This window comes from Lepidochelys olivacea, assembly GCF_965140295.1.
Source record: "Lepidochelys olivacea isolate rLepOli2 genome assembly, chromosome: 8".
NCBI classification, from domain to species: Eukaryota; Metazoa; Chordata; order Testudines; family Cheloniidae; genus Lepidochelys; species Lepidochelys olivacea.
The window spans coordinates 79,917,227-79,936,567 of NC_140418.1; the positions used below are offsets into that span (position 1 = coordinate 79,917,227).

The 19,341-nt window shown below is 49.6% G+C and overlaps 1 protein-coding gene across 2 annotated transcripts in view; it reads right to left on the minus strand.

Annotated features, from left to right (window-relative positions):
• Positions 1 to 8,559, minus strand: part of PRKACB (protein kinase cAMP-activated catalytic subunit beta) — a 122,599-nt gene extending 114,040 nt beyond the window's left edge. Inside the window, exon 1 of one of the 2 annotated variants that reach the window (XM_084635947.1) lies at positions 8,345 to 8,559. In XM_084635947.1, coding sequence (XP_084492073.1) covers positions 8,345 to 8,390 — 46 coding nt within the window. In that variant the 5' untranslated portion in view covers positions 8,391 to 8,559. The remainder of the gene's footprint in view (positions 1 to 8,344) is intronic. The other variant, XM_084635946.1, reaches the window with a different exon arrangement.
• Positions 8,560 to 19,341: the final 10,782 nt, after the last annotated feature.

Here is a 19,341-nt window from a genome sequence, read left to right on the forward strand (position 1 = left end):
GGAAATAATTATTCTATTGACCAACCTACCACATCTCAGAGAGCTGGATTAACTACATTGATGGACAAACCCCTTCTGTCTATGTAGGAAGTGTCAAAACTACTGTGCCACAGCAACACAGCTGTAGTGCAACTGCTGTAGTGTAGGATTACCCCAAGTGCAGTAGTTTACCAAGTATGCACTGGCTCTTGGCAGGAAGAAATCAGAACTCCTGGTGCCCAGTGGTTAAAAACATTCCTAAATTTCTATCTTACTGTTAAAAATTTATCAGCTACAGTGTGACAACAAACCCCAAAATATGCCCCTACAAACAATCAAGCAGACCAAACACGCTAGTACATCTGATAATGATGCTTCAAGTTGAAAGAGGATTTTCTAGCTTTCTTGATTGTTTTAACAACTTAGATAAGATGGTCAATTATTTTAGCCTATCTTATTCTATCAAGCAGGAGAGAGAGAAGGTGAGTAAGGAAATATCTTTTATTGGACCAACTTCTGTTGGTGAAAGAGATGAGCTTACACTTGTCTCTTTCACCAGCAGAAGTTGAAATATCTTTTATTAGACCAACACCCACCTTGTCCCTCTCTAATATCCTGGCACCCACATGGCTACAGCAACACTGCAAATGTCATGGGAGAGATATTTTATGTTTCTCAGTGTTATGAAGCGACAACTGTCTTCCTCTAGAATACCCATACTGGTTTGCAGTACTTGAGATTCTCTTTGGGCTTGTCTTCATTGCTAAAAAAGCTGAGTTTTTTATGCTGGAGTAATTAGCATGCACTAACTATCCTAAAATAAAAATACAGTGAAGATAAGGCATTCCAGTTTTACTCCTATGTAAACTCAGAGGTCAACCTGGCCTCAGCAAGTTTATCTTGCAGTAAAACTAAAATGCCTAGTCTTCACTGTATTTTTACCTTAGGATAATTCATAAAGATCACCCTACTGCAAAACATCAGCTTTTTACAGCAGTGAAGACAAACCCTTCAACTGCATCTTCACTGCAAGATACACCATGGTGTAAGCAATCATGGGGCTAGCCAATTCGTGATAACCTAACCCGTGGGGGCATGACTACATCTGCTAATCCCTACAGCAAGACCTGCAATTGACACATTTTACTGGGTAAGAATACTAGAGTGTCTTAGCTCAAAGAACCATGGAATATGCCCACAGGTACATGCCAGTGAGTGTACAAACAGTCAGGACACAGGAAAGCAGGTAGGGATTTGCTGTAGGAACACTTACACCTGGGCTAGGCTAATCTAGATGTTCAGATTGGTTGCTCAATCACCCAGGGGTTGGTACCAATCACTGTCTAGGGTAGACAAGTATTCAATGATTTTTCAAAACACGTTCATGACTTTTGATACTGACATGCTTGTGAGAGTGGAGAGGTGGGTAAATGAATGGGTACTACTAACAAATATATAACAACAATGCATCAAATGATTTTAGATATTTTAAAGTGGAAAACAATCTGAGCCCACAACAGGAGCAAGGGACAGTAGCAAAATGCTCAAAAGGACAGAACAACCCCAGAATGTTAACATAAACTTGTTATGCTGCTATATGACTATCTTTTCTATGTATTATTTTAAATTACTGGTAGAGAATTTTGAGCTGTGAGCAGGTTTTTTTCTTTATTAAATCAAAACAAAATAAATTGTACAGTTTACAGACAGGCAAACTATGAATTGGCATTGCACAAGATTTCCAACACATTTCAGAAAATCTGGCTCAGTGCTAACCTGATAGACCTCTGCTACTCTAATCTTGAGTCTCTTTTGAAAGGAGATTCTCAGATATGACTATCCCCAAAACACTAACTAGGATAATTCCACCAAAGCTATTTTCAAATGTTAGCTCAGCAAGTAATCTGAACTAGTGTTGATTTTCAGACGGTGAAACAGTAATGCTGAAAGCCCACCGAATAAATAGCAGAGACAGTTTGAGCACAAAATATAGGACAACAGTTTTAAATCTATTGTTTGTGGATGGTAGAAACAACACTGGAGTAAATATTTTCTCTCTTAGGATATACTCCCTATATCTAATATATTTAAATGTGTAAACAAGACTTCAGAAGTTGTCAATTGGCAATTTCAAAGTCAAGGAGCATAAACTCACTGTACAAAAGGATTATTACCATTGAAAAAAACTACAGTCAAACCCTAAATATCACATCCAAAGATCCCAAAGACCATTGTTACAGGGGACTGAGTGGCTCAGGAAATTAGTAATGGAGTATAGAACTTTTCACCTCTATATTACTGGTGAGTAATGACATAGCTGTGTATCAGCGAATGGCTGTTCAATGGCTGTATGAAATGAACTGATGGCCTGTCCAATTCTTAGTAGACAGGAACTGCCAACAATATTACTAATGTGTATTCGTAGTCTCAACGGAAGGACCAGATAATGACTGGACATGAAGAACAAACAAACCTCCCCCCCCCCAAAAGGTAGTGTCTTCAGAACAGTTGAAATTGACTGGTAAGGCAGCATGGGGAGAGTCACACCGTATCTGGGACCTTTCAAATAAGCACTACTTACAAAATAATTCAGAGGAATGCAAAGAAGAAGGTCTGATCTTAATAGGTGCTCCCTCATACAGAAGGTGTTACAGTGTTGCTAGTTTGGAGAGGGGGAGAGTGAGCATGTAACAGATGTGCATTGTCCCAGACATGTGGAAAAATAAACACAAGATGCAAGGGACATCGTTTAATTAGAGGAGAACCTTATTACCTTAATTCATCTGGGAACTACCAGGCAATCAACATTATGAATCATTTCAACATGGTGGAAAGATACCCTTCAACCCCTATCCCAACACAGCTGGTCCCCAAAACATTGTTAGGATCCCAATGCCCTCCCCTCATATGAAGGTTAAGGAACTGGATTGTTTCCTCACTGCCCCAGACCTTAGGAGTCCCAACCCCATTTACCAGCTTCTTTTGGGGATGCCTTCCCCTAAGTCTATTTATAATTCTAGTTTAATCAGGGAACAGGACTCCTTATGAAACGAACACCTGCAACAGACACCTGCTAAAGTGTCACAACTTGACCTTTACCTCCTGACTAACTCCACTGTATCCCTGAACAGCTGTGGGGAAGGCCTGAACAGTCACTCCATCCTGACCAATTGCACCATAAGGGGAAAATTCCTTCCCTGTCCCTAAAAAGGCCACTAACACAATCCCCACAGCAGACCTAAAATCCTGGTACTATACTAACCAATGAGAGGGTGCTCAGGCTGGAGGTCTATATACCCTTTCCCTTTTGTGCAAGGGCTAATGACTTATCTGAGCAAACCAGCCAAAGCACCAGCTTAGGCGATGCCTTCCCGCTGCACCCACAGTGAGATAATCCTTCCTAACCTACAGGAGGGACCCTTAAAGGAGCCACTATCCATCCTCCTCCCCCACCAGTCCAAACAAACGTGTAAACAATTGAAGATCCCAGAAGTTTGAGCTTGTAAAGACCTGTTACGCCATAGTCCAACCATTCCTGTAAGTGCAGGATATGGTCCTCAGGTAATGAGAGGAGGTATCTGGAATTAAAATTAAACTACACCTAATCTTAAAAGCTTCCACATCAACTCTAAAAAAGTTAAAAAAAAATCAAACAACTCCATATTTTACATTATTGTTAAAAAAAAAGTGGCAAGGACAAAGACTAGTGATTAACTTAAAGGTTACAGAAATTGAGCAGTTTCAAAATGAATGTAAAGAACAGAAAAAGTGTATAAAACTTTCAATTAAATAGAAGTTAAAGAGTATTTTAATCACCTAAGTGTTCTTTAATACATTTTAGTAACTAATATTAGTATAACCAAAAAAGGTATGGTTGTTTGTTTTTTTTGGAGGGGGTTAAGTTTAAGATTTTATTCTGAGATTCAAAACTACAACAACTTTCTTCCCTCAGAGAAGATGGTAAAAGATTAAAAAACAATTTCTAAACTAATTCACGTTGTAACTGCATGTGTGCACTATTTCATAGATTAAAAAAAAGAGCAAGTAATGCAGAGCTATACACATTACTTAAAAGCACTAGACTTCTAGTAATTTATAGAAAGAACAAATACTTTCTACAAACTTTGCAATTGATGTAGTTAACTTATTCAACACTATTTAGACTGGCCAGATAATGTTAAAACATTATAAAACTGATCATGTACTCTAGAGCAAGAGATCTATTTATGAGACCAAATGTCATTTGTTGTCCTTGTTCTATTTTAGAAGACTACAGTAAAGTCATATTTCCTTTATTAAAACTGCACCCAAGACAAAGATTCATCTTAATAAAACTAACATTTCTCTCTCTCTTTTCTTCCACAGAGAGCTAAATCAACAAAGGGTTCTTTTTAAATTTAATTTGCCCCATGTTATATTTAAAATTGCACTAACCCAGATTTAGCTATTTAGACAGTGCGGCAAACCTTGTTCTCAGATACAGTAAATTCAGAGGGGGGTTAAATAGATATAAAAAGAAAGACTTAGTCCATTGTGTCCTATTAAACGTATACAAAGACAAAAGGCCAAATACTGAAATGCATTTAAGGAAGTCCAACTTTGTGTAATTTACATCATCTTCTGATCCAGTCAGCATGCAAGATACAACTATGAATGCTCTTATCTTGCAAGCCTCTCCACCGTTGCAGACTTTTATACTATGTGGTGCCCCATTAAAGTCAATAGGGTCCACCCAGATAAAACAGCTTACTTTTTCTGTCTGACACCCCATAACACCTCACTTCTGATTTTGGCCCAATGATACTACAGATGCTACAGTGGCACAGCTATAGCACTGCAGCTGTACCACTGTAGCACCATAGTGTACCAGCATTTCTCAAAAGTGTCCACCGTGGCTGCATGCAGCCACCAGGGGCTTTTCTTGTGGCGACAGCCCCCTGGGCTGTGTGTGTGGGGGGAGTAACAACCCCTCCCTCTCCCTGTTGCTCCTGGATGCACCACCTTGGTGTTGGTTGCTGGGGCTGCCAGCAGGGGTTGGCCCTGCCCCCCTCTGGAGACACCTGGGGCACAAACCTGGAGAAGCAGGCAGGCGGTGAGTGCCCCAACCTCCCAAGGCGGTGGGGCTCAGGCTTTGGGCTTTAGTCCTGGGGTGGTGGGCTGGCAGGCTCTGGCGCGGGGCTTTGGGCTCCAATCCCAGGCTCTGGCTGCACAGTGGCAGGCCCTAGGCTCCGGTGGCGGGGCTTCAGGCTCTAGCCCGCGCCCTGTCTCCCCTAACCCCTCATCCAGGGTTTAATTTGTCCCCAGGCTTGGCAGGGCTGAGTAAGTCTGCTGTGAAAAGTGATATAGCTAGCAATAAATAAATTATAATGATTTGGATGTGCATATTTAATTGTTTTTCTTAAAGCTAATTAAGTATTTTAGGAAACAGTGTAAGAGTGGCCACCAGCAAGAGTTGGCAGCCGCACTGAGGCCACTAAAAAATTTGTCCTGAGAACCCCTAATGTAGGCACTTGCTACAGCAACAGAAGGGATTTTTTCATTGCTACAATTAACCTACCCACTTGAGAGAAGGTAGATAGGTCAACAGAAGAATTCTTCCATAGACTCAGTGATGTCTATACCGGGGTTTAGGTTTGCGTGACCCAGGGTGTTAGTTTTTCCAAACCTCCGAGCAACATGGCTAGATTAACCTAAATTTTAGATGTAGACCAGGCATACGTTTACTATATACTATGATAGCCTGGAAGAGAGGGGCATAGCAGAAAAAGGAACTAACAGTATAAAACATAAAGAGAAGTAGGCTACATCCCACTTTTACATCCACCTGCTTACATACTAGATAGCAGTATGATGTAAGTCACACCAACTTATGACTCCCTCTTAGTCCCAGATACAAAAAGTAACTTACACTACCTTACACAACATAGTGCAGTAGATCGAAAGTTACCATTTTGATTCCATTCACTTGCAAGTCTTGTTTGGATGTAGTTTTTAAGATTATGTTTTGCATTCTACTGTTTCGACTAACATACAACTATTCATTCTACAACCATGCAGAGTTCATTATTAGTTACTGAAGACATTTGTAACAAAGACAAAAAGCTAAAGAAAACACAAAGATTATAGTTAAGTATCAGATTTTGCTATATAAATGGACCACTCAACCATACTGTTATAATCTACATTGACCTAAGACAGTAAAAGAGCTCTTAAGATAAACTACATTTGCTTTTGCAAGTCGTAATCACTACAAGCAAAGTTACCCTCCATTGTTCTTTCAGGGAGCTCAGTATGCCCTTGATATGCACAATGCCATGAGCTGCATACATGGATTAAGGCCATATTATCACCCTTTCGTAATCCCTGGGTATTTTTCATTAACAACATATCCAAATCACTCTTTTTCCTGAGAGACTTTTACTCCTATAAACAAGGCTGAATATCCCTTTTTGCTTCCAATAATTTACTACATGCAAGTTTGCAATTACTTGATCCTATACAGTAAACAAATCCAGGTCTTATACAAGTGGTAGAGAAGTAAGGGACAATTTCATCCCTTAATTACACAAGCAATGTCACTACAGAAATTCCTAGTATTAAGTATGCTGACAAATTAAAAATCTGAGTGCTGCACTCTATTCAGAGCTTTCATTTTATAAGTAAACCCTTTAAAAATAAGAAAGAGAAGTTCTAAAATACACTGTTTGTGGGCCTCAGAATTCCTAAATGCTTTATTTGGTGGTGTGTAAAAGTCTAATACAAGTCTTTATTACTCCCATTAACCTAAGATTTAATTTAACAAGATAAACCAGCAGAAATATGGCTGTCATAGAAGTATAATGCAATATTTTGTCATTAAGAGTTTCAGAAGTTGTCCAAATGTGAGGGTATTTTTATGTTTATAAAACCAAATAAATATGATTTTTAAGAAGATCAAAATAGTATTTAAATATCTCATATAATATTTGTAATCAAAACTCTACCATCACACACTAGTGCTTTTGAACCAGAAAGTAAAACTGAACAGTCTAGTTTCACTGGCCAAGGTCCAATCCTGCAAATGAATCCAGAAAAATCCAATGGAGCTCTGCATTAGTGGTGGTGGTGGTGGTCTACCTGTGTAAATCTGATTGCAGGACTAAGTTAAAGGGATAAATAAATGGAAAAAGTAAACAGTGACAACAACAAAAAGTTTAAAGGTCCTTCATTTATAATAATCCAATAGTATTCTTAGTGACAGAGGTAAGACACTGTTATAAGAATACAGTATTTGTAAATGTTCAGCATTCCTTTAAATAAGCAGTTTTTCATTGGACCCTGCCATGCAACTTACCTAACAGAAACTTATCTAACGTTATAAAGTAGTAAGAAAGATAGCTAACAGACAAAAAGGAGTTTGGTGCATTTAATCATCTTTAAGTTATTTAAAGATCATGACGATATACCTGGAACAAAACCCAGTAATCCACTAATTCACATAGTTCAATATTGAGCTACGGCTCTCACTTGTAAAAACCAAAAGTAAGGTAAAATGTTTTTTAAGTATATACCTAAATAAATACTTCAATGAGTAAAACTTCTATACCCCAACAATACAGACACACTAAATGGGATTCCTACATAGTTTGTGGGGGAGGAGATGACAATGTTCAGTAACCCAGGAAGACCGGGGAGTTTCTGTCCTACATTCACACCAGTAGGATAGAAATACACATGCACCTGATAAATCACAGCATAGTTAGAAAGCTGTATAATGACACCAACTCAGTGTCGTCTCTGCTATCAAAGGTGCTGTGCAGGGGTGGAGAAATAAATGTTGTGGAACATGTGAAAGGCTGAAGGCTAGGGGGATGACAGAGTACTTTAGAGCAACCCCTCCTCCTGCAGAAGGAGAGACTGGTTCTTTGGGAAGCCGACTAAGATGGAAGAAGCTCGTAGAGCAGCAGCTCGTGAGTGTGACTGACACCTGCTGTGGGACAGCCTGGCACAGCGGATCGGCGCGGCATTGGCTCGGCGGTACGCTAGGCTGGGGCTGCTGCAGGCTGGGACAAAGCGATTTAAGCCGCTTACAACGATGCTGCTCGAGACCCTAAGCCTAGGGATCGGCGATGCACCAGCAGCTGCGAGGCTGGAGGAGACGTGGACCCGGCCACCCTACAGCCTGGATCCCCCAGCGCAGAGCAGGCCCCCCTAGACAGCAGGGTACCAGGCACCAGGCTAGGCAGAGCCCTAGCTGCAAGGCCTGCGCTGGTCAGGGGGCTCCGCGCTGCAGCCCACTAGGCCGCGGGGCCTGGGCCGGCCCTGTGCGCGCTGGATCCAAGGCCGCTGGGCCCCCTCCCCAGGGGACGGGGTCTCACGCACTCACCGCTCTCGATCTCGTTGCCCTTCTTGGCGGTGGCTGCGTTCCCCATGGCCGGGCCGGGGCGATGGGGGGAGGGTGCGGTGTCGCTCCGGCGGGAGGGGGTGTCTGACAGCTCCGCCCGCGGGCGCTGCGGCTGGCTCGGCTGCCTCCCCTCCCTCACCCCGCGCTGGGTCTGTGTCTCCGGCCGCCGCGGAGGAGGAGGAGGAGGAGGAGAGCGCTCTGGCCCCCCGCCCCCACTCAAACACACGGCGGAAATGACGGCCGAGGAGGCACCTCCTCCGTGCTCCACGGGCCGCTCGCCGCTCTCCTGTGCGGCCAGGGCGGCTGGGGACACAGGGGCAGGCTGCGCAGGGCGAGGAGCCAGGCAGCTGTGTGCCACGGGGCAGCGCTCCCCTTGTCCTGCTCCGCCCACCCCCCAGAGCGCCCCCGTCCCGCCACAGCTACCCGCGTCCCCTCACCCCACAGAGCGCCCCCAGCACCCCACAGCTACCCCGTCCCGCTTCCCCTCACCCCACAGAGCGCCCCCGTCACCCCACAGCTACCCCGTCCCGCGTCCCCTCACCCCCCAGAGCGCCCCCGTCACCCCACAGCTGCCCCCGTCCTCCTCCGCCCACCCCCCAGAGCGCCCCCGTCACCCCACAGCTACCCCGTCCCGCTTCCCCTCACCCCACAGAGCGCCCCCGTCACCCCACAGCTGCCCCCGTCCTCCTCCGCCCACCCCCCAGAGCGCCCCCGTCACCCCACAACTCCCCCCGTCCTCCTCCGCCCACCCCCCAGAGCGCTCCCGTCACCCCACAGCTGCCCCCGTCCTCCTCCGCCCACCCCCCAGAGCACCCCGTCACCCCACAGCTACCCCGTCCCGCTTCCCCTCATCCCACAGAGCGCCCCCGTCACCCCACAACTCCCCCCGTCCTGCTCCGCCCACCCCCCAGAGCGCCCCGTCACCCCACAGCTACCCCGTCCCGCGTCCCCTCACCCCCCAGAGCGCCCCCGTCACCCCACAGCTGCCCCCGTCCTCCTCCGCCCACCCCCCAGAGCGCCCCCGTCACCCCACAGCTACCCCGTCCCGCTTCCCCTCACCCCCCAGAGCGCCCCCGTCACCCCACAGCTACCCCGTCCTCCTCCGCCCACCCCCCAGAGCGGCCCCGTCACCCCACAGCTGCCCCCGTCCTGCTCCCCCCACCCCCCAGAGCGCCCCCGTCACCCCACAACTCCCCCCGTCCTCCTCCGCCCACCCCCCAGAGCGCCCCCGTCACCCCACAGCTGCCCCCGTCCTCCTCCGCCCAACCCCAGAGCGCCCCCGTCACCCCACAGCTACCCCGTCCCGCGTCCCCTCACCCCCCAGAGCGCCCCCGTCACCCCACAGCTACCCCGTCCCGCTTCCCCTCATCCCACAGAGCGCCCCCGTCACCCCACAACTCCCCCCGTCCTGCTCCGCCCACCCCCCAGAGCGCCCCGTCACCCCACAGCTACCCCGTCCCGCGTCCCCTCACCCCCCAGAGCGCCCCCGTCACCCCACAGCTGCCCCCGTCCTCCTCCGCCCACCCCCCAGAGCGCCCCGTCACCCCACAGCTACCCCGTCCCGCGTCCCCTCACCCCCCAGAGCGCCCCCGTCACCCCACAGCTGCCCCCGTCCTCCTCCGCCCACCCCCCAGAGCGCCCCGTCACCCCACAGCTACCCCGTCCCGCGTCCCCTCACCCCCCAGAGCGCCCCCGTCACCCCACAACTCCCCCCGTCCTCCTCCGCCCACCCCCCAGAGCGCCCCGTCACCCCACAGCTACCCCGTCCCGCTTCCCCTCACCCCCCAGAGCGCCCCCGTCACCCCACAACTCCCCCCGTCCTGCTCCGCCCACCCCCCAGAGCGCCCCGTCACCCCACAGCTGCCCCCGTCCTGCTCTGCCCACCCCCCAGAGCGCCCCGTCACCCCACAGCTACCCCGTCCCGCGTCCCCACACCCCACAGAGCGCCCCGGTCACGCGACAGCTCCCCCCGTCCTGCTCCGCCCACCCCCCAGAGCGCCCCCGTCACCCCACAGCTACCCCGTCCCGCTTCCCCTCACCCCCCAGAGCGCCCCGTCACCTCACAGCTCCCCCCGTCCTGCTCCGCCCACCCCCCAGAGCGCCCCGTCACCCCACAGCTACCCCGTCCCGCGTCCCCTCACCCCCCAGAGCGCCCCCGTCACCCCACAGCTGCCCCCGTCATCCTCCGCCCACCCCCCAGAGCGCCCCCGTCACCCCACAGCTACCCCGTCCCGCTTCCCCTCACCCCCCAGAGCGCCCCCGTCACCCCACAGCTACCCCGTCCTCCTCCGCCCACCCCCCAGAGCGGCCCCGTCACCCCACAGCTGCCCCCATCCTGCTCCCCCCACCCCCCAGAGCGCCCCCGTCACCCCACAACTCCCCCCGTCCTCCTCCGCCCACCCCCCAGAGCGCCCCCGTCACCCCACAACTCCCCCCGTCCTCCTCCGCCCACCCCCCAGAGCGCCCCCGTCACCCCACAGCTGCCCCCGTCCTTCTCCGCCCACCCCCCAGAGCGCCCCCGTCACCCCACAGCTACCCCGTCCCGCGTCCCCTCACCCCCCAGAGCGCCCCCGTCACCCCACAGCTACCCCGTCCCGCTTCCCCTCATCCCACAGAGCGCCCCCGTCACCCCACAACTCCCCCCGTCCTGCTCCGCCCACCCCCCAGAGCGCCCCGTCACCCTACAGCTACCCCGTCCCGCGTCCCCTCACCCCCCAGAGCGCCCCCGTCACCCCACAGCTGCCCCCGTCCTCCTCCGCCCACCCCCCAGAGCGCCCCGTCACCCCACAGCTACCCCGTCCCGCGTCCCCTCACCCCCCAGAGCGCCTACGTCACCCCACAACTCCCCCCGTCCTCCTCCGCCCACCCCCCAGAGCGCCCCGTCACCCCACAGCTACCCCGTCCCGCTTCCCCTCACCCCCCAGAGCGCCCCCGTCACCCCACAACTCCCCCCGTCCTGCTCCGCCCACCCCCCAGAGCGCCCCGTCACCCCACAGCTGCCCCCGTCCTGCTCTGCCCACCCCCCAGAGCGCCCCGTCACCCCACAGCTACCCCGTCCCGCGTCCCCACACCCCACAGAGCGCCCCGGTCACGCGACAGCTCCCCCCGTCCTGCTCCGCCCACCCCCCAGAGCGCCCCCGTCACCCCACAGCTACCCCGTCCCGCTTCCCCTCACCCCACAGAGCGCCCCCGTCACCCGACAGCTCCCCCCGTCCTGCTCCGCCCACCCCACAGAGCGCCCCCGTCATCCCACAGCTCCCTCCGTCCTGCTCCGCCCACCCCACAGAGTGCCCCCGTCACCCCACAACTACCCCGTCCCGCGTCCCCTCACCCCACAGAGCGCCCCCGCCCTCCTCCGCCCACCCCCCAGAGCGCCCCGTCACCTCACAGCTACCCCGTCCCGCGTCCCCTCACCCCACAGAGCGCCCCCGTCCTCCTCCGCCCACCCCCCAGAGCGCCCCGTCACCCCACAGCTACCCCGTCCCGCGTCCCCTCACCCCACAACTCCCCCCGTCCTGCTCCGCCCACCCCCCAGAGCGCCCCGTCACCCCACAGCTACCCCGTCCCGCGTCCCCACACCCCACAGAGTGCCCCCGTCACCCCACAGCTACCCTGGTCCTGCTCCGCCCACCCCACAGAGCGCCCCGTCACCCCACAGCTACCCCGTCCCGCGTCCCCTCACCCCACAGAGCGCCCCCGTCATCCGACAGCTCCCCCCGTCCTGCTCCGCCCACCCCACAGAGCGCCCCCGTCACCCCACAGCTCCCGCCGTCCTGCTCCGCCCACCCCCCAGAGCGCCCCCGTCACCCCACAGCTACCCCGTCCCGCGTCCCCTCACCCCACAAAGCGACCCCGTCATCCCACAGCTCCCCCCGTCCTGCTCCGCCCACCCCACAGAGCGCCCCTGTCACCCCACAGCTACCCCGTCCCGCGTTCCCTCACCCCACAGAGCGCCCCCGTCACCCCACAGCTACCCTGGTCCTGCTCCACCCACCCCACAGAGCGCCCCGTCACCCCACAACTACCCCGTCCCGCGTCCCCTCACCCCACAGAGCGCCCCCGTCATCCGACAGCTCCCCCCGTCCTGCTCCGCCCACCCCACAGAGCGCCCCCGTCACTCCACAGCTGCCCCCGTCCTGCTCCGCCCACCCCCCAGAGCACCCCCGTCACCCCACAGCTACCCCGTCCCGCTTCCCCTCACTCCACAGAGCGCCCCTGTCACCCCACAACTCCCCCCGTCCTGCTCCGCCCACCCCGCAGAGCGCCCCCGTCATCCGACAGCTACCCCGTCCCGCATCCCCTCACCCCACAGAGTGCCCCCGTCACCCCACAGCTGTCCCCGTCCTGCTCTGCCCACCCCACAGAGCGCCCCTCACTCCACAGCTACCCCCGTCCCACATCACCTCACCCCACAGCTACCCCCATCCTGCTTCGCCCACCCCACAGAGCGCCCCCGTCATCCCACGGCTACCCCCGTCCCGTGTCCCCTCTCGCCACAGAGCGCCCACTCACCCCACAGCTACCCCCATCCCCCTCACCCCACAGAGCGCCCCTCACCCCACAGCTACTCCATCCCACACCTCACACCCCCTCAACTATCCTGTCCCACTCCTCCCACCTCACAGAGTGCCCCCTTACCCCACAGCTACCCTCCATCCTGATCCTCCCACCCCACAGAGCGCCCCCCTCACACCAGATCTACCCCCGTCCCTCTCCTCCCACCCCACAGAGCACCCCCTACCATGGCTACCTCCCATCTTGCTACCCCCTCCCACACAGCTAGTTCCCATCCTGTTCCCCCAGAGCACCCCCTTTACCCTCAGAGCTACCCCAATCCTGTGCCCTTCACCCCACAGAACACCTCCTCACCTAAGAGCCCCCCATGCAGAGTGCACCCTTGCCTGATGCATCGCTCACCCACATACAGGTAGCACACGCTCACTAGCACATTAACACACTCCTACATAGACAACCTAGACTGGTATTACTGAGCACTTTTATAGCACTCCTACGAAGATATATTTACATTTCTCTACAGAGTCTTGAAAAATTCACAAAGGAAGCTATCTGACGGAAAAAGAACAATAGTATTTCTTCTAATCTCTTGCTGCCCTGGGAATGCTGTGGATAACAACAGTAGTTATATCTTTAGATGAAAATGTGCTTTTCAAGTTGATGCTCCTGTAAATACTGTATATATTTTATCGCGTCAGATACTTTTAATGTAGTTATGGTGGGACAGGTTTAGCAACAGGAGGGTCATGCCGCATATATTAAAGGTGGAGAGACTCTGAATTAGTCCATCCTGTATAGGAGCTTTCATTCAGATTTGTACATGTTTTGTCCTGACCTGCATTATCCCAGAGGAGCACCTATGTTTTTGTGGGTCATGTATGGAGAGGCAGCAGTGATGTAGCCTGGTCTTGACTCAGTACAGTTTTTCTATTCAGTTTTTGTCTACATACTTGTTATACTACTGGGGGAATTCTGTGCCAAAATTTTAAAAATTCTGCCCCCAATATTTTAAAATTCTGCATATTTTATTTGTCAAAATAAAACAATATAATCACACCAGTTTCAATTATTTTGGTAATTTATTTCAAAATACCTGTCAGCAAGTATGTCTGTAACAATACAGACAACAAAAAAGATTCAGGAAATGTTTTTTGACAAATAGATTCTTACTAGGAATATTAATACAGAACTCTGAGTAATAATTCATTTAAACTACAATACAGAACCGTATTTCCTGCAGCCTTCAGAAGCTATGCAAAGGCTTGGGGGAGTTGTGGGTAACAGAGGAGCTGAAGGAGAGGAAAGTAATTGCTGGGCAGGAGCATGAGTTTGAACTTGAAGGGTATCAGTGGGAAAAGTATGCAACAAGGAAGGGATTGTTAGGAAGCATCCCCCATGCAGACCCTGGCTGACTCCTAGCCTCTCCCATTCAGTCACGCACATCTGCTCCTGCACCCCCATATGTCCTTGCACCCCTTGTCCACATGTGTCCCTCTATCCCCACTCAGACACCCACTCCCCCATCCCCATATGGCCCTACACCCCTCCCCCTGTACCCATGTGTCCCTGCACCCCCCAGCCAGCTCCCTCTTCTCATCTCCATGTGTCCCTGCACCTCTGTCCCCACGCATCTCTGTGACCCCCCCTCAGCCACCCGCCTGTAGCTCTGCCCCCCTCCCCCTCTGCTTATGTGGCCCTGCACCTCCCTCCCTGTGTGGCCCTGTGCCTCCACTCCCATTCAGCCCCTGCCCCAGTCTGTCCTCCACTAGCCTTTATGAACTCCTATCTGACCCCCCAGCAGCCCCAGGCTGTCTGTCTCCGCATATCCCCTGTCTCAGAACGTTGCCCAACAATAGAAGAAGGCAGGCTCTTTCTCTTCCCTGTCATAACTGGGGCTGGCCAGGAGTGGCTGCTGTGTTCTAGCACCACAGTGTCCTCTGGTTGGCAAAAGGCAGAACTGCAGCAATTTTTCAGCAGAAGCTACTTTCTGCAAAAAAATTGAAAATATGTGTGGCACATGAAATATGCGTGCACGCAGTGGTGCAGATTTCCCCCAGGAGTATTGTTAGATGCCCCCAATTAAGGATGTCCTGGTTAAGAGCACTCTTCTCCACTGGCAAAGCTAAATCAGTTTGTAAATGCCTCAAGGAGTTAAAGACACTTACAGGTGTCAGTAGCACAGCTGATAGAACTTATATACTCCACAATCTAAATAGCTTCATATCAAGGAACTTACAAGTTTGATTAAAGGAAGCTGAGCAAAAGAAGCTTCTCTTAGAGCAATGGTTCTCAAACCTTTTCCTCATGTGGACCGCATTTCAACACAGAGATTGTCTTCTGGACCACATAACTTAATCACAATCATGCACACCAGTTTCCATTTGTGACGGTATAATGCTTTTGTGGCATCTACAGTAGTTGTTTACATTCAAGATTTTAAACCAATCAAAGGCCTTCGATCATATTACGCACCTTAACCTCCTTCCCCTTACAATTTGAAGGAACGGCTAGAGGGCTGAGGAGGGAGCTGGGGGGAGGGCACTGATATACCTACTCTTTCAACTATTTTTATGCTTTCTGAAGCATGAAGGCACACACATTTGTCGGTTTTTAAGTGCACGCCTCAAAATGAAAAAAATATGCCATGCATACTCAGTACACAAATGGTCACAACTTCATTTAAAAAGCAATGTTTTTCAACCCAAGAAAAGGCACTAGTTGTTGTTAAGGCTTATTTCCATGTCAACTTTTACCTTCAGTCAATTTTGACATGGCCATGTTAAATACAAAATATGTTTGAAAAAATTTGTTTAAATTAAGAAAAGTGTATTTCATTCTCTCACTCAAAAATAACAGAATTAATTTTATTGAAACTTTTCTAAAAATTTCACCTTTGGACAGAGACCAAATATGGAAAAATAAATGGTGTATGTTTTCGAAAGCTTTGAACGTGTGAAAACGGGGGGCTATAGTGAAAAGTATTTTTAATAATAGCAGTTGCTATTGGTGCCCAGAATAATGATATTTCCTACTATTCCCATCTGTCTTGCTTCACAATAGCTGATTGCCTAGAAGGATTAATAGTAGATAAAGTAGGCAAAAAGCAATTTTTAAAACTGCTCTGCATATTTTGTTGTTGTATTTTTATTAGCTCAGCAATATACCTGAAGTGGTGGATAAGCAATTTGTCACAACTTAAGCAAAATTTAAACCAAAGTTGTTAGCAAATTTGAAACAACATTTTACATCACTATTACTTTCCATGCATTATAATAGCTGTTAATATACTGTATAATTTGAAACAAAAACAAAAAACAAAAACTAAGTAGAATTACTTAGTGCATGTGCATGTTAGCTGTAACTGTTATTCTTCCCACCCCATCCACTCCCTGATGGTTATTTTCCCATTTGTTGAGTCATATTTAATACGTTCTAATCCTGCAAACACATGCTTAACTTCAGCCATGCCAGTAGTCTCACTGATTTCAAGGGAACTACTACTACTACATAAGTGTCTGTAGAATCAGGGTCTTAGATTATAAGGTCTTCAGGACAGGGAAAATGTCTATTTGTACTGTAAAGTGCCTGTCACACTTTGGGGTGCTATGAAAACTAATGCTTGTTTGCCCTTATTATAGCTTAGCTCTGCCTCACTTACCTTTTATTTGAGAATGAAGATTAATCGTAGTGCAAAAATAGTATTTAAATAAATCTCTCTTTTCCTCTATTTCCTCAGTATTATTCATTATTTTCTAAAATACAGGTTGAACCTCTCTAATCCAGCACCCTGGGAACCTGACCGGTGCCAAACCAGAGTATTTGCTGAACCACAGGAGGTCAATATTGTAACAAACAGATCTCTTTTTCTTTTTATCTCACTGAGGCGAATAAACAGAACAACGCTTGCAACGCCGCCTAGCCAAGGCTTACCGCCTCTCTCCATAGCAAAGTGTTAGTGTTGTTACACAATTTTACTGTATTGGCACAAGGAAATAAGGAGATAAAGCATAAAAAACATAAAATAAAATCATGCCAGACCACAGATGTTGCTGGACCAGAGAGGTTCAACCTGTACTAAACAGGAGTTCCTTGTAATATTGCCTGAATAGTATAATGACAGATGCATTAGAAACACACTGGATTAGATTAGCATGGATACTAATGGTAAGCACAATAAGAATTTTAAAAAATTAGTGAGACATCAAATAACTTAATAATGAGGGAGAAATGAATTGAGGGGAAATGTAAAGACTATAAGGGGAAATGTAAGGATAATAAGGATTCTTTAATGACTCTAGTCTGTTTCACATAAAACTAAAAAAAACGATGGAAATTGTGTCACACAATTTACAACTATTATCGGGTTTAAAAAAATCACATAGGCTGTTTTCTAAACTCTCATGTATTGAGACAATAGCAAAGTAATAGACAGCTCTAGATAAAAAATTAGGAGAAAAATGGTTCAACACATTAAGGGCCAAGTTTTGCCACTTTTACTCACCTTGAATAATACTTTATTCTGCAGTTAATCCTATTGAAATCAATGGAACAAGCCAGTTAAAAGTTACTATTCAACACCAAGGGTGGCAAAATCCAGCCCTATATAAATTACTTCAGGAAGATTTGCAAAAGAATTTCAAAAGTAGAAGCAGTTATAGCCAGTGTATCTAGAACTACATTCCTGTGCAACATCTTTGAGGGACTCAGTGGATTGGAAGTCTTTCCACTTCAAGAGAATTATAGACCCAATTTGTGATGGGGTATACCAGGCCCTTTGAGCCCCCATGCTGGAGTCCTCCTGGTCCTACCATATCCCACCCCAGAAAAGCAGCAGTAAAGATGGGTCCTCCAGGCCTGCCAAGAGAGGCTGCAAGGAAGCAGCCAGTCAGAGTTCAGCAGGCTCAGTTAAAAGGAGCTGCAGGGGCTGAGCAGATCAAGTGTTGACTGGGACCAGAAAGGTGTGGAAAGATTGGAAGGCTGTGATGGTGATGAAGCCTTGGTGAGACCCTGCTCAGGCAGGGAACAGATAGAGAACTTCAGCCCTGAGATAGGGGTGAAGAGGAAGAGGCTATGTGGGAAGTGGCCCAGGGAATAGGAGCAGCAGCAACTGTTACAGGAAGCAGCACATGACTGCTATTTATAGGGTCCTTGGGATAGGACCTGGTTGTGCTGACTCCTGCCACTGGTGGAGCGGAAAAGCCCCACGATGGGGACAAGTTTCCTTCTGGAATCCAAAAAAGGGGCTAGAGTTTAAACAGGCCCACAGATGGGGCTGAAGACCCTGGAGAGGGCCAACTGTTTGTTGGACTGTATTACCCCAGAAAGGGTTCATCCATTTTAGATTTTGTGTGACTTAGCTGAAGGGCTGAGTCAATGAACACCTGTCTGATCAGGGCAAAAGCTGACATGGGGCACTGCAAAAAGAGCGAGTGCAGGTTTGTACCCACGCAACAGGCGCTCATGAGTGGTGGGGGTATACCATCATACAATTCCATCAAGTTTACTCACATTGAATAATACCTTTGTGATGGGTTGGAGCCCCCTTCTGGGATGCCACCTGATGTACTGGGATTTCACTGAGCCTCTCTTGCTCAATCAGCCTGGGTTCCTTCTCTCTGCTTTGCTGAATTAGGCTCTCCAGCCTCTTGCAGCACACACACACAGGTAGGGCCACACCCCGCTGCAGTCACAGACTGAAGTCAGCTATGTGTGAGAGGACTCCCCCAACACTCACTTGCCCTTGCCTTTTCATAGAATATCAGGGTTGGAAGGGACCTCAGGAGGTCATCTAGTCTAACCCTCTGCCCAAAGCAGGAGCAATCCCCAATTTTTGCCCCGATCCCTAAATGGTCCCCTCAAGGATTGAACTCCCAACCATGGGTTTAGCAGGCCAATGCTCAAACCTGGGAGATAAACCCCAAATAATACTGTCTTGCACTGTATAGAAAAAATCCGCCCTCTTCCTCAGTGTGACGAGAGATGTGCATGACTTCTTGCCCCCACACCAGTTAGAAATTACATAAACTGGGTTTAATAATAAACAAAATAAGTTTATTAACTACAAAAGATAGATTTTAAGTGGTTAAAGGGATAGCAAACAGAACAAAGCAGATTAACTTAGTAAATAAACAAAAGTCACAAACTGAACTTAACACACTAGATAGGTAGGATACAAATTAACAAATTCTCACCCTGAGTGATAAACAGGCTGGCAGATTCTTAAGGCAAAAGCTGCCTTGGCTTTCCCAGGCTTTCATATGCAGGCTAAAGATCTTAGCCTGGGACCATCACTTCTCACAGTTCAGTCTTTGTTCCTCAGATGTTTTCAAATGTGTTGTTGTAGGGCAGAGGCGGGCAAACTTTTTGGCCTGAGGGCCACATCGGGTTTCTGAAATTGTATGGAGGGCTGGTTAGGGAAGGCTGTGCCTCCGCAAACAGCCAGGTGTGGCCTGGCTCTGCCCCCT